Source organism: Mercenaria mercenaria, chromosome 19 (assembly GCF_021730395.1).
Source record: "Mercenaria mercenaria strain notata chromosome 19, MADL_Memer_1, whole genome shotgun sequence".
NCBI classification, from domain to species: Eukaryota; Metazoa; Mollusca; class Bivalvia; order Venerida; family Veneridae; genus Mercenaria; species Mercenaria mercenaria.
This window is the reverse complement of record NC_069379.1, coordinates 15,227,570-15,243,555: the sequence shown is the minus strand read 5'-3', so window position 1 is coordinate 15,243,555 and position 15,986 is coordinate 15,227,570. Positions and strand designations below refer to the sequence as shown.

Genomic DNA, 15,986 nt, shown 5'->3' with positions numbered 1-15,986 from the left:
GGGAAATAAAACTTTTGGACTGAAACCATATGAGCCGCACCATGAGAAAACCAACATAGTGGGTTTGCGACCAGCATGGATCCAGACCAGCTTGCACATCTGCGCAGTCTGGTCAGGATCCATGCTGTTCGCTAACAGTTTCTCCAATTCCAATAGGCTTTAAAAACGAACAGCATGGATCCTGACCAGACTGCGCTGATGGTCGCAAACCCACTATGTTGGTTTTCTCATGGCGCGGCTCATATAGATCTACAAAATTTGTTTTCCTTGACCTGAGCACATGTGCCCTTAAAGTATACACAATGGGTCTGTCAAACAAATAATCTTCATAATTTTTTTTTTGGTTAAATCAGGGAATGAAATAGATTCAATTTAAAAATGAAGAAATTAATTACTAATTGTCAATATTCTGTATTTAAAACTCCCTATGCAATAAAACAGGTAAGACACAAACATCATGGTCAAGATATAATATCGGGGACCTTGATTAATTTCATTTTTGAACCCCTTCATCTATACATCGACCATATTGCATATATTATAATGTCTTCTTTTTTATTCCCCAATTCCCTTTTGGAACCCCTCATTCTATATTTCGACCTGAGCCGCACCATGAGAAAACCAACATAGTGCATTTGCGGTCAGCATGGATCCAGACCAGCCTGCGCATCCGCACAGTCTGGTCAGGATCCATGCTGTTCGCTAACAGTTTCTCTAATTGCTATATGCTTTGAAAGCGAACAGCGTGGATCCTGACCAGATTGCGCGGATGGTCGCAAATGCACTATGTTGGTTTTCTCATTGCGCGGCTCACATGATAATTTACTCTGTCCTATTAATTATTTTATTTCTAACTTGTACTTATCACGACTACCATAGACAATTTATGCAAAACAAGGAAGAGGGCATGATTCTCTTATCTGGCCTTCTGAAAGGTCACGTGCTGACACAATATGGTTCCGTATCACAGGAATACAAAATAAAAACACTTCGGTCGTTCTCTACCCTGCCAACTTGCACCCGATATATTTTAGCATTTTTAAACGGCTGGTCTTCTTCCATTATCCCAAATGCAGACAAATATGACAACCTTTATTCTAATATCGATGTAAAATCGATCAAAATCACTTTTTTTTTCTGCTTAGGAAACTTCTTAAAAATGAGTACCAGCTCTGCGCATGCCAAAACCTTGCGGAGCCGGGAACTACAAGGCATCATGCCATTTTCCACACTCATTCTATAAACAAAAATACCAAAACTATTTTAAGAGAGCCATTTATTTTAAAATTGTCCTGTCAATAGTGGTCTCAGATATAACATTAATCAACCTACAGGTAAATACCTTCTTATCAATTCTTTGAAAATTCAAAAAGTGCATGTTGAGCCGTATATGTCACAGAACGAATATATAAAACGAGTGAAAAATTCGACCGAATATATCACACGTATGATGTATTCGATCGAAAATAGCACGCAAATGAAACGTATATGATACATAATATGTGATGTATACGTTGGACGTTGGTTTTCATAGGCACACGTAAACGAATATCTCACATGCAGAAATGGGCAAAGAAAAACGAAATTTTCAGCGAATACGTCACATTTTCATCAGTTTGGGGTTTTAAAACATTCAAATTTTATTGACACATCTCAGTTATGCCACATGGATTCTGCTAATGCTAGATTCACACGGCCGACCGGATCGACCCGAACGTTCTCAAAACATTGTTCGGGAACTGGACTAGTGTGGTCGAGATGATTAGTCTTATGCCTTTAATTTGTATAAATGTTTGATCAATGGTCGACCGAGAGGTTCGAAAAGTTACCGACTGCGTTCGTGCGACCGTCGGGTGGCGGTCGTGTTAACACTGACAAGAAATTGGGAAATGGCCGGTAACTGATCAAGCTCGATTAGCAAGAGGTTGGAATGTTCCTTATAGGTCTACTGTGATCGGCAATGCTCAGACATTTTATCCGATATTTTTGATACGTTAAAAATTGAGTAGGGTCGGCTGGCAAGGGTTCTTGAAGAAATCGTGAAAAGATTATGTCGACGCCCCAGAATAAAAAGGGCGTAAGTATTAGTTACGCCCTTTTATGAATTATACATTTTTTAAAACTACATACCGAGGGGCATAATCCTATTAAAAAATTGTTACAAACTGCTGTGTTGACCAAATTCACCAATAATAAAAGGGCGTAAGTAAAGAGTTTTTCAGAATCATAGTAATAGAAGTGCGTATCTGCACTTAAATGTTGTACCAGAAGGGTACACTTACGCCCTTCTGTTACTTCTATAGAATTAGAAGGGCGTATCTGTCATAGACAGTTTTTTTTCGTTCTGTCGAAAACTATGCTTTTTCCACTTATGCCCTTCTAATTCTGAGGCGTCGATTTGTTTCTACATTGCAATGAAAATATATGTGTGTATTAATATTATTGTTTGCACTCGGAAAAAAAACCACAATTCCCACAGGGGTCCGTAACGAGTATACAATGTATCGTTCATAGGGTCCTTTTTGACGTTGTCTAAAAATGTCACTTTATGCCTCGGATGTCAGATATTTTCGTATTTGAAAGCTTTAGACTTAGGCTTTTCAGAAATATTTTCAAAATTAATTTCGTGTTATAAATGTTGATTCTACGGAAGCGTGAAAGGGCCAGAGAGGCTAATACGTTTTAGTACGTTACGGCTATGGAAAGGATATGCTATGAAACTGTTGTAAATGGAAATGGTGGAGCTTATGTTCAGTCACAATGTTCAGTGTAGACATGTATTTTGCTGCCGTTTTACTATCGCTTATCTGTATTCAAATGCCAAATGTAATATACTGGTGGAAAGGTCGTCACGTTAGGTTGACAATGACACCCTGATCATAAAACAGGTTTGTTTCTAGAAGTCGTAGGGGCTTGTTGTCATGACACTGTTCAGGAGCCCAGTTAAACAGATTTGTTAATGAACAAATTACTAAATCTTGCATCTAACGATACTTTGACTTGATTATACGGGTAATATATCACTAAAATATGGCAAAAAAGAACTGGTTATGGTATTACAAGCCTTAGTAATTTTAGTATTTGTTTCTATATTGCAATGAAAATATATGAGTGTATTAAGATTATCATTTGAACTCGGAAAAAAACACAATTCCCACATGGGTCCGTAACGGTTATACATACAATGTATGGAGATTTTTGAACTTCGGCAAATCGTTCATAGGGTCCTATTTGATGTTGTCTTAAAATGTCAATTTATGCCTAGGATGTCAGATATTTTCGTATTTGAGAGCTTTAGACTAGGCATTTTAGAAATATTTTCAAAATTAATTTCGTATTATAAATGTTGATTCTACGGAAGCGTGAATGGGCTACCAGTGGCTAATACGTTTTAGTACGTTACGGCTATGGAAAGGATATAAAAATATGAATGCAAAACATGTTGTAAATGGAAATGGTGGAGCTTCTGTTCAGTCACAATGTTCAGGGTAGACATGTATTTTGCAAGTTACTTGCTTAGATATTCAAGCATCTTTCAATATGACAAAAGAGTTTTGCACATCTGTCCAACTGACATTTGATTCGTTCTTCTCAAATTTTGTTGCCGTTTTACTATTGCTTGTCTGTATTCAAATGCCAAATGTAATATACTGGTGGAAAGGTCGTCACTTTAGGTTTACAATGACACCCTGATCATAAAACTGGTTTGTTTGTAGAAGTCGTAGGGGCTTGTTGTCATGACACTGTTCAGGAGCCCAGTTAACAGATTGTTTTCGACTTACCTTGCATACATTGATATTTACTATAGAACATTCCACGTGCGCTCATACTGTTAGTGAACATTATTGGTAATGAACAAATTACTAAATCTTGCATCTAACGATACTATGACTTGATTATACGGGTAATATACCACTAAGATGTCGCAAGAGAGAACTTGTTATGGAATTACAAGCCTTAATAATTTTAGTATTTGTTTCTATATTGCAATGAAAATAATATATGAGCCGCGCCATGAGAAAACCAACATAGTGCGTTTGCGACCAGCATGGATCCAGACCAGACTGCGCATCAGCGCAGTCTGGTCAGGATCCATGCTGTTCGCTAACGGTTTCTTTAATTGCAATAGACTTTGAAATCGAACAGCATGGATCCTGACCAGACTGCGCGGATGCGCAGGTTGGTCTGGATCCATGCTGGTCGCAAACGCACTATGTTGGTTTTCTCATGGCGCGGCTCATATGTGTATATTAAGATTATTATTTACACTCGGAAAAAAACACAATTCCCACAGGGGTCCGTAGCGGGTATACAATGTATGGAGATTTTTGGAACTTCGGCCAATCGTTAATAGGGTCCTTTTTGACGTTGTCTAAAAATGTCACTTTATGCCTCAGATGTCAGATATTTTCCAATTTGAGAGCTTCAGACCTAGGCATTTCAGAAATATTTTCAAAATTAATTTCGTGTTATAAATGTTGATTCTACGGAAGCGTGAAAGGGCCACCAGAGGCTAATACGTTTTAGTACGTTACGGCTATGGAAAGGATATGCTATGAAAATGTGAATGTAAAACACGTTGTAAATTGAAATGGTGGAGCTTATGTTCAGTCACAATGTTCAGCGTAGACATGTATTTTGCAAGTTACTTACTTAAATATTCAAGCATCTTTCTTTATGACAAAAGATTCTTGCACATCTGCCCAACTGACATTTGATTCGTTCTTATCAAATTTTGTTGCCGTTTTACTATTGCTTGTCTGTATTCAAATGCCAAATGTAATATACTGGTGGAAAGGTCGTCACATTAGGTTTACAATGACACCCTGATCATACAACTGGTTTGTTTGCAGAAGTCGTAGGGGCTTGTTGTCATGACTCTGTTCAGGAGCCCAGTTAACAGATTTTTTCGACTTACCTTGCATACATTGATATTTACTATAGAACAGAACATTCCACGTGCGCTCATACTGTTAGTGAACATTACTGGTAATGATCAAATTACTACATCTTGCATCTAACGATGCTTTGACTTGATTATACGGATAATATACCACTAAGATATGGCAAGAGAGAACAGGTTATTGTATTACAAGCCTTAGTAATTTTAGTATGTGTTCCTATATTGCAATGAAAATATATGAGTGTATTAAGAATATTATTTGCACTCGGAAAAAAAACACAATTTCCACAGGGGTCCGTAACGGGTATACAATGTATGGAGATTTTTGGAACTTCGGCAAATCGTTCATAGGGTCCTATTTGATGTTGTCTTAAATGTCCGTTTATGCCTCGGATGTCAGATATTTTCGTATTTGAGGGCTTTAATTTGCGGAAAGCCGCAATGCAATGACGGGAGTTTCTATAAATGTCCCAGTCACACGTGCGACCATAACAATACATTTATTTAAAAGCGATCAGCTTAACACAGTGTAAACTTGATATATTTGCATGGCCGGCTCCTGCGGGAGATCCGGGGATGGGTGGTTCCGATCCCCTTCCTGAAATGAGTTTAACTAAGGCATTATTACTAGTTCCATGCATTTTTATATCACAACGTATGTGACATATACGTTTCGGTGTAAACTGTCAAAAATGACCAGACGAATATGTCACATAACTCAAATGTCATTTCTTTTTCTTTTAGAAAATGTTATATAATGTCGCCTTATTCATATAAACACAGTACCTCACATTTAGACAAATGCGATGGTGTAACAAAATGATGCCGCAATCTTCATTTATTTTACGTGACAAAAATCTGTACAAATAATATGGTATAACAAAATGATGCCGGAATTTTCATGTATTATATGGTACAAAGTTACACATATGTACAAATAATTTGATATCACAAAATGATGCCACGATATTCTGGTATTTTACGTGACAAAACTTCATATCTGTACAAATAATACGGTATAACAAAATCATGCCACAGTATTCTGGTATTTTACGTGACAAAACTTCACATCTGTACAAATAATATGGTATAACAAAATGATGCCACAATATTCTGATATTTTACGTGACAAAACTTCATATCTGTACAAATAGTTCGGTAAACCAAAATGATGCCACAATTTGTTTTGTTTCTTACGTTACCATTTCTTTCGCGTGTATTTCCTTGACATCGTACAGCCCGTGTCTTATCACCAACAAGCCTTGTTACAAATAGTTCATTACTATTTTATCACATTTCATCAGCGCACCACAATTTTTGGAGCTTTAAAATGCATATTTAAAATGTTTTCAGATCACCAAGATGTATGCTGCTTTGATAATTGTCGCTGTTGCATTGCTGGAGCAGACAGACGGTAGGAAGAACAATATTTATATCGAAAAAAATCACTTTTATTTTCCATTCTCATAAAAAATTACAGGAGTGTTGACAGGTCACATTCTCTCCCCGCCTCTGTTCTAATGATGTGTCATAATCATTTTGACTACTGACATGTTGATACTGTTATAAAGACATTTTACAAATATAACAGGCATTATAGTATTATAAAAGGGTATTGGCACGCATTTTTCGTGTATATTATGAATTATGAAAAGCGCTACCATACCTTTATGCTGTGTTAGCCTCTATCGTTAAGCCGCGGTGACATTCATCTTGTTGAATCTATGCACGACATTCTAGAAATATAAAGCAAGGATGACTAATAAAAAAGCTGAACAAGATGTATTTATTTGTCCTTTATTTGTTCACGTTCACATGTGTCTAACATGCATGTGTATTTTTATGCAGCGTCTGTAAGATGCTTTGAGTGCGTCGATATGCCACACCCTCAGGACTGTGCCACAGTTACCACGTGTACCCAGCACGAGATATGCTTCGTAGAACAGTTTGTCACGAGCGGAGGGCAAATACTGTACAGCTCCGGCTGTTTGTCAAAAGACGTATGTAACTAAATGCATTTTTGCATTTTTTTTTTATTTTGAACCTAGATATATTCAAACAGGCTATATAATGAAGCGACATTCATTAGAATATTTCATGTTTTCCATGTCATATGTATGATAACATTTGATAGGAATAAACAAATTCTCACCTGAAGAAAAGTCACATTTGTTCCGTTGCAGACGACACTTCGGACTTGCATCATTTTTGTATTGATAATTTTGCTAGTTTTAGACGCTTAATGTGAATATTATTTATCCCTAATTTCATGTCAAAAGAGGTGTTTAACCGCCGGAAAACGAGCAGCTTCGAGCGAGTTTATTAACCTGTTTGGACCCCAACAGATCAACGACGAAAACGCTAAAGGGATGGCTAAAAGACAGGATCCGGTATCCAACACGGACATTCCAACGTGTATACAGTGTTGTGACGGCAATTTCTGTAACGTAGAGGGGTGTGGAACTCTAGGTTAATTTAAGATTTGTACTTTCATTTACTGAAAAAGCATGACAACTAACACGAACAGTAGATAAGTCTAACGCTGTTGAGCTATTAAAGACAAATTTCATATCTATAAACTACAATGCATTTTTGTGATTTTTTTTATTAACTTCAGCATTCGCAACAAATGCATTTTTGCACGATGGGTGGTTATACGTCGGGCGTAATAATTTCACGAGGGCGCAGCCCGAGTGAAATTATTTGAACGACGTATCACCACCCGAGTGTATAAATAGTGTTTAAAAACGCTTGTGCTATAAATTATTTCGATTCTAATATGCCCTTAATCTAAATCAGTAGATAAAATATAGAAGCGCTCTTTCTTGGTCGTAACAAAAACGTTGACGTCATCGCACGTTAATGTGACGTCATTCTAGCGTAAGAGTGTTTTAACAGAGGCAAGCATATTAGAATTGTTATTAAGGTAATCAGCAAATAAAAAATATTTTTCAGCGTTCTGGCTAAAATATTCCTAAGAACATTACATCAAGTACAATTTTAATAGAATTGCAAACTTGAATTAACGAGTACATCACGTTCTGTTTGAACAATTTATCACATGTTGGACGTTTCGGGCATGTAATAAAGCCATTAATTAAATAAAAATGATAATACACTGTACTGTAGTGTAGTTAAGAAATAATATATAGCAAAAGAATGCTTTATCACTATTTATGCACGATGGGCGGTTATACGTCGGGCGTGATAATTTCACGAGGGCGCAGCCCGAGTGAAATTATTTGTACGACGTATAGCCGCCCGAGTGTATAAATAGTGTTAAAACACGGTTTCGCTATAAATTATTTCGATTCTAATATGCCTTTAATCTAAAACAGTAGATAAAATATAGTAGCGCTTTTTCTTGGTCGCAACAAAAGCACGTTAACGTGACGTCATTCTAGCGTAAGTGTGTTTTAACAGAGACAAGCATATTAGAATAAAGTTTTGACGTTGAAATTTGTTTAGTATATGAGACGTTGGTGAAATTGACTTGTTTATATAGTAAAAGAAAGTAGAATGTTTTATGTTTCAAAAGGAAAAGCTAACATGTGATAAAAGTAATATTGTGTATTTAAGTCTTCATTGCCCCATAAACATATTCTGAATATGCATTTTCATACGTTTTGGTTTCGACATTTTTGTTGGGTTAAATTCATTATATTGATTTCAAGTTATTTCAGTATCATGTTATTGAATAAATAATACATGTAATGCGTGTATTTATAAAATGATATCTCATCTGCATTTTCCTTTCTGGCGTGGGTTTAAAACCTCGCGCGCTTTAGATCTAGAATTCTTTAATGTGAGAAAGTCACACAGATGAAGGTCAGTGGCGCCACCAGGGTGCCCGTTAATGTCTGAGATATTGCCCCAGTTATATGTCATGTAATTATATGTCTTCCGCCACCATGAGAACCTGGAAAGTCGCTATATGACCTATACTTTTGTTAGTGTGACATTAAACTCAACAATAAAAGTGTCGAAACTTATCTTGTTACGGCCCTTTCAGGTACAATTTTAAACAAAAAGGGGGGGGGGGGGGTGAACGCTTTTTAACATATCTAATTTACCTTTTTACACGTTTTGTGCCAGAACAGCGTTAATGCAAGTTTATTTTCTGTTACAGCATGTGTAGAATCCCTCGTTATCCATTTCGGATTCTGCAGAATGATGTTATACCACGAAAAACACGTGCATTATCGCACTAACAAACGAAATGATCCAACCGAAAATATATAATAAAACTTGTTGCGGTAGTAACAGTTCGAATGAATATACTTACTCATTATGTTCAGTACTTGGATAATCAGTACGAATCGAGAAGCGATTTCGAGGGTTACTTGATTTTAAAAATTCAAGCAATATTTTAACTGAGACACTGCGAAGCATATATAATACTGTATAAGAGATCAAATGACTTTATTTTCTTCTGTTTTCAGCTGTACCAAGAGAAAAGCGCGGCCCTAAATGCTTCTCATGTGATGCGCAGGCTGATCCGGAATCGTGTCGTGATACACAGCTCTGTGACATGGATAAGGTAAGGTCGAGTTAACATCGGCTAATATCGACATTTTCCGTGCGATTTACAAAGTCTTAAAGTCTTAAGATTTACTACAGCTTCATTGAACAGTCTTACACATTTCAATTTAACAAAAAAAAGACAAATTTTGTTCACAGAGGATGAAAAATCATATAATAAATGTTCATGTAAAATATATTTATATGGAAAATCTTAAGAACGTAAGACGCGTGCAGGCAAAACAACAAAGACACAAATAAGTGTCAGTTGACACAGGCCAAAATAATTTAGCTTATAAAGTGAACTCAAATTGCTTCATTTGTAAATCTTAAACTTCGTACATAATAAAATAGCAACAACCACAACAGTAAATCAAACACAACAGAAAGGAAAGATAAAAGAGGGGAGGGGGAGGGGGTGGGAATCAACAATAATCCGGCCTATTTTCTAAGTAAATGAATAATCAAGTCTTTATAAAACATCCAGCCCTATCCCCCTTTCTGAAATTTCATACGTATTAAAAGATTAGTTTGACACAAGTTGAAGATTACAAATCTAACCGCCCCTAGTTTCTAAGTAATAGTCGAGTCTTTACAAAGTTTATCATGTGACCTTCTTTTGGATCAACGCATTTGATAATGTCCAGTTTCGACCCCTTTAAGAGTGTCTGGTCCGTTGATGAGTTCATTTCTGTATCTATTCCAGTCGAACTAAACTTATAGTTTAAAAGTCGCCAGAGACTACCATTCTATTTGTGTTTTTTTTCTAAACATTTTACCCAGATGACGTTACCTGAAACAGCGGAAGCCCCCCCCCCCCCCCCCCCCCCACGCTCTCTTCAATATTTCCATCTAAATAACCTCTTCAATAATGGATCTTACTACGTCCCTGGAAGTCTGAAATAAATTCTATTAAATGTGAGGCCCCTTCTTCCGTTGGAATTTAATCCTGAACCTGCTAAATTTCTCCAATTCACTTGTCCATCTTCAAATTTGGACAGTGCCATTAACTGATAAAAGGGGCGCTTATCAAAGATACTAGCTGAATAGCGGGCAGAGCAGATCATGATCAGACTGCACCGGTGTGCAGGCTGATTATTATCTTCACCGGTCGCAAAGGCAAACCCAATCGTGTTCGCAGGATTGTAAGAATTAAATTCATAGAGGCACGACAAAGATAAGTGACTTGGTTATAAGTCTGATTTTACAATGTGTACACCCATAACAAGCTAAGCTACGCTGATGAAGCGTGTAGGTAAGACGATAACGCCTTCATAGCTTCGCGTTTTGCCATCGGACCTACGCACTTCGTGTTTCACCATCGGACCTTCAAACTACGTTTCGCCGTCGGACTTTCGCTCTTCGCGTTTCGCCATCGCACCTACACACTTCGCGTTTCGCCACCGGATCTTTGCATTTCACGTTCCGCATTTATCGTCTCGCCACCCGACCTACACACTTCGCGTTTCGCCACCGGATCTTTGCATTTATCGTCTCGCCATCCGACCTACGCACTTTGCGTTTCGCCATCGGACTTTCGCAATTCGCGTATCGCCTGTCCCTTTATTACTGCTAAACTATTTTTCTATTCTAGGTGTGTGCTATTTACAAGCCACTGGATCGTTTAATTTTCGACGAATGGAAAACTGAATGTATGGCAGAACGGGTAGGTATTGTAATTGGCTGTGACTAAACAGAGTTGGTGCGCCTGTGATATATTACAGACTCCGGTATATACCGGATTAACGTAATTTGAACGAAAATATCTTAAATGTATATATTTTGTAACTATGGTGATACTAACCCTAACCTTTAATCAGTATATTATGCATACTATACACTAAATGCGTGCTGACATGCAAAAAAATGAGTATTTTTGCCGCGCGCTCCAATGGATAAAATTTCCGCGCATGCGCAGAACGGCTGCACCAACTCTGCAATGAGAAACATTCATTGTAGTTTATGCCCCCAATAACCGCACTATACGTTTCTTCATCCATCCGTCCGCCCGTCCGTAACGTTCCTTGCCTCACCTATAACATACAAACGATTCGGGAGATTCCGATAAAACTTTACACAAGTGTAAATCATAAAGATAAGGCATGACTGGCGTAAGAATCAGGTAACTGCATCCAAGGTCAAGGACCACGACAATGATGTAATTCAAACATAACCTTTTTTCATTTCGGGGAACATTCGCGTTATTTTGGTAACACCTCTTGTTTATTAATTATTATTTTTTCAACAAATATTATATAATCACTAGTTTGTCTACTTATAAACATTTTTGCCGCCATCTTTTTTGCTGAACAATACCGTAAGAGTTTTATGTTGTTTTTTATTTATTTTTGTTTTGTTTTTAAATATTACCACATGTATATTTCCATCAGAAACGCACAGAAGAGTTGAACAATTTGTATAATTTTCAAGCATTTTTTCAGCAATGTAAATCAATAGTACAAGTGGAATCCCAGCAGTTAGCAAATTCTTTACCTGCTATAGGCAAGCGAGATCTGGTCACAGTCAACAAGTGCCCTAGGTGTTGTACCGATGACCTCTGCAACCACAGCTGTCGACAAAACCTTACAGTTGTCCACACAACATCATTGCCAACGAAACCGTCGACTTATCCTACCATAAAACCAACACATCCTACGACCAAACCCACGGTTAGACACACTCATCATACGACTATACCCACGGTAAAACACACACATCCTACGACCAAACCCACGGTTAGACACGCTCATCATACGACTATACCCACGGTAAAACACACTCATCCTACGACCAAACCCACGGTTAGACACGCTCATCATACGACTATACCCACGGTAAAACACACTCATCCTACGACCAAACCCACGGTAAAACACGCTCATCATACGACTATACCCACGACAAAACACACTCATCCTACGACCAAACCCACGGTAAAACACACTCATCCTACGACAAAAATGATGATAACACAAACCACACATGTGGTACCTACTACAGACCCTGCAAGTGAGTTTCATTGTACATTCACATCTGTCTGAAAGACTGCCTACGGGCAGGGGCCAACTGGCTCTAAAAATCACAAATCTAATTACCAAATTAACATTTTCCGTTTATTTTACCTAGAATAAAGATCACCTATATATTAGAACCAGTGTTTAGCTTTTCCATACATGTTTTGTATTTAGTCGAAACTGCATTAGGCAGCCATCAAAAGGAATGCCACAAAATATATATGAATAGTTGCTTTACAATTCTGGAAGTTAGCTGGCTGGCTGGTTAGGACGAGTGGTCGCTATGACACTCTTTAAAACTTGATCTAAAACCTACCGGTTCACAGGCGATTCAGAAGTGAAACATTGTCTTGTAAGGGGTCTCCTTGGCCGAGTGGTTAAAGTCACTGACTTCCAATCACTTGCCCTTCTACGACCCGGGTTCGAGCCTCGCTCAGGGCGTCGAATTCATGCGAAAAAGCCATACAGCTGTCTTATGGAAGGTCGGTGTTCTACCATGGTGGCCGCCCGTGATTAAATGATGCACAGAGGGGCACTTGGGGTCTTCCTTCACCGTCAAACGCAGGAAAGTTGCCATATCATTGTGGCGGAGTGACGTCAAACCAAACATTAAAAAGGAAATGACGTCTTGTAGCTTATTACTAGTTTTGCATTAAAAATATCCATTGATCCGAGCAGAAGTAAAACATTGGATCAGTTCTTAATTATGAATTATTTTGACACCTTAGAATGGATTAAAGTAATTTAAGAAACGTACTCTAGCATATATTCAAAATGTTTAATATGAAAATAAATATGTTTCTCTAGTTGGATGCAAACTCGATGGATACATTTATGACCCTCCTACAAAGTTGTGTCTGAAGTTCTATGAAAGTCCAAAACTGAACTGGACAGACGCCCAAAACTACTGTAACTCGAGTAAGGGACAATTAGCGATTATAACTGGTGATCAGAAGATTAAAGATGTACTGGCTTTCTATAAGGATGGCGGACGTAAGTATGAGAAGGTTAAAGATTAACTTTCCGTATATTTTCGCTTATAAGACGCATTATTAGGAGTCATATTTCCAGTTCAAAGAGTGGGGAACATCTTATAAGCATGTACTGCAAGGAAATTAAAAGAAAAAGAAACCCCAGATTGCATGTCGATGTCGGAGTGCGTCTTATAAGCGAGTGCGTATTATAAGCGAAAATATACAGTTCCTTCTGCGTTTATTGTCACAATGAGTATTAATTTGGTACTATTATTTGCTTTGACTAATCTGTCTTTAAGGTAATTTGTAATTTAAGGCTTTATTCCCAAAGATTCAGTTATCAACTACAATTGATTCTCGGTATCTCGAATTCCAACAGACCGATCGTTTAACTTCGAGATAACCGCACTATATTTTGTGCACGTGTTGTCGGGAAGGGACTTGAAAAAGTTTTCGAGATAGCCGGAATTTTTTGAATTTTCAAAAAAACTTTAAAAATGTCAATTTTCTGGCCGAAAATGTATTTTCCCAACGTAAAAATCAGATTAAATCTCAATTTCAAATATAGCAACATTTTAAAAAAGAAATAGATATTAAACAAAGTTTTTGCATAGAAATATATTGCTTTAAATAATGCTAACAAAGATATTATCATGATATTAACAAAGTCAAAATTGATTTATAATAACGTACTTACAATGCCCACTAAAAAAAATCGTTTATGACAATCAATTCAAATCGCATCAAAACAAATTGAAATTTTAAAACGTTCCCATGACAACCCTCGAAGTTCTTTTGAATAATATTAAAATTATATTTAGAGGAGAAATCAGGCTACCTCCCTTGTTATGGCAAAGGCGGAACTAGCATTCAATAATGGGGATGTGGTGAAAAAACAACATATGTTAACATTTTGATATCAATAATAATGTTGTTTACATTAATTGAGTAAGGACTAAATTGTTGAAATACTACTCGATGGACTTGAGCGAGCCAGTTGTACATTTTGTAAAACGAAAACTAAAATGTTTTGACATTCTATATGAAATTTATAGACATAATGAAGGTAATAAGGAAATATTAAACTATACAATTGCCTTTAGTTCGGTTAAAACATGTACTGAATGTCATGTGTAGATCAGTTCCGGAGCAGAAAATGATTTGACAGCGATTTGGACGACTTACAACAGTCAAATGCATACGTCCAGCTACATTTAAATGCAAAATCTTGTTCAAAGTTTTGAGCAAAACAGCTGCCAAATTTGATTAAAGACTTAAATTACAAAGCAGTGGATGTAAGAATATGTATTCTAACTGAGATTTTGTTAGACGCACAACATTGTTTTTGCGTTTTTCAGGGTGAAAAAGACACGTATATACAGTAGTATCGTTTAACTCCAAAAATTTGAAAACTTCAGACACGAGTCCACTCTGGGTCGGTGCTACTGATTTTGGCAATGGTCACGTGTTCACATTCACCGATGGTTCTAAGCTTACTGTTGACCCATCCGAAGGGAAAGACCTGAAAAACTTCAACTGCCTCTATGTGACCGGCGGGTCGTACAAGGGTTTTGGCCCCTGTCCTGATCGACATGGATTTATCTGCGAACGAAGTAGCACTGTAAGAGAATAAGACAGATTAAATTCTTTAGAAACGTTTGTGTTTGTTTCATTTATTTTGGAGCTTCCTCTATGTTTATGGCATTTTTTCGGAAATTAAGACTGTTCTTGCAAACCTATGAATGAAAAACCAGTCTTGGTGGATACGAAAACGTTGTCTTAATACTAGAATAGAGTCTTTACAAAGAGGTTAAAAACTGCATATTTTTAACAAAGAAATGAAACAAATGGTCCTTAAAGTGGCATTATGCGCATCTTACTTCACACAGTGTGCTTTTCGTAAAATTTAATGTTTTACAAATTCAATATTCGGTTGCTGTGCATTTAAATGTGTTAAATTAAGCTAATGTCGCGTATGTATTAGAAGCTGATGCTTTAGAAATAACAAAACCGGACAATAAAACAATAGTTTTTTTCTTCAATCTTCTACGCAGTGATCTCACTATAGGTAGAGATTTCTGAAGTTAAAGGGAAGCAACTCCTGCGTGCAGTTTGACTTTTCTTAAAAAGACTGCCCCAGTCAAAATTAGGAAGGCCTTATTTGGAAACTTATTATTTCGTACTGGTAACAGAAAGAGTTTACTATATGGATGTGGTTATTCCTACGGTCCCGTAAGAATAGCCCCACAGGCTATTCCTACGGCTCTCCCGTAAGAATAGTGAAATATATAGCTATTATTTCCTCCACCCTTTTTACACACACATCTATTTCAGCTGGATTTTTACTTGAAAAATGCGCATAATTCCACTTTAAATACAAGTGGTAGTAATTTCTTGTTTTAGTAGATGGTATACTTTCGGCTGTTTCCGGTTGTCGTAACCATGACAACAAAAATATGCAATGAAGGTATTGAAAAATGCTCTACAGGGCAACACATCCGAGAATTATTTTCAAACAGGGTCTTTCAAAAATTATAAGAAGTACGTAATCGCGAATCTCATTACGGGGTCTAA

The 15,986-nt window shown here is 37.1% G+C and overlaps 1 protein-coding gene across 2 annotated transcripts in view; it reads left to right on the top strand.

Annotated features, from left to right (window-relative positions):
- LOC123542847 (uncharacterized) overlaps positions 1 to 15,071 on the top strand; it is a 44,604-nt gene extending 29,533 nt beyond the window's left edge. For both annotated transcript variants that reach the window (XM_053530983.1, XM_053530982.1), the window contains exons 2-9: positions 6,257 to 6,317; positions 6,752 to 6,903; positions 7,183 to 7,372; positions 9,346 to 9,443; positions 11,019 to 11,090; positions 11,866 to 12,433; positions 13,246 to 13,431; positions 14,831 to 15,071. In XM_053530983.1, coding sequence (XP_053386958.1) covers positions 6,266 to 6,317; positions 6,752 to 6,903; positions 7,183 to 7,372; positions 9,346 to 9,443; positions 11,019 to 11,090; positions 11,866 to 12,433; positions 13,246 to 13,431; positions 14,831 to 15,045 — 1,533 coding nt within the window. In that variant the 5' untranslated portion in view covers positions 6,257 to 6,265 and the 3' untranslated portion in view covers positions 15,046 to 15,071. The remainder of the gene's footprint in view (positions 1 to 6,256; positions 6,318 to 6,751; positions 6,904 to 7,182; positions 7,373 to 9,345; positions 9,444 to 11,018; positions 11,091 to 11,865; positions 12,434 to 13,245; positions 13,432 to 14,830) is intronic.
- Positions 15,072 to 15,986: the final 915 nt, after the last annotated feature.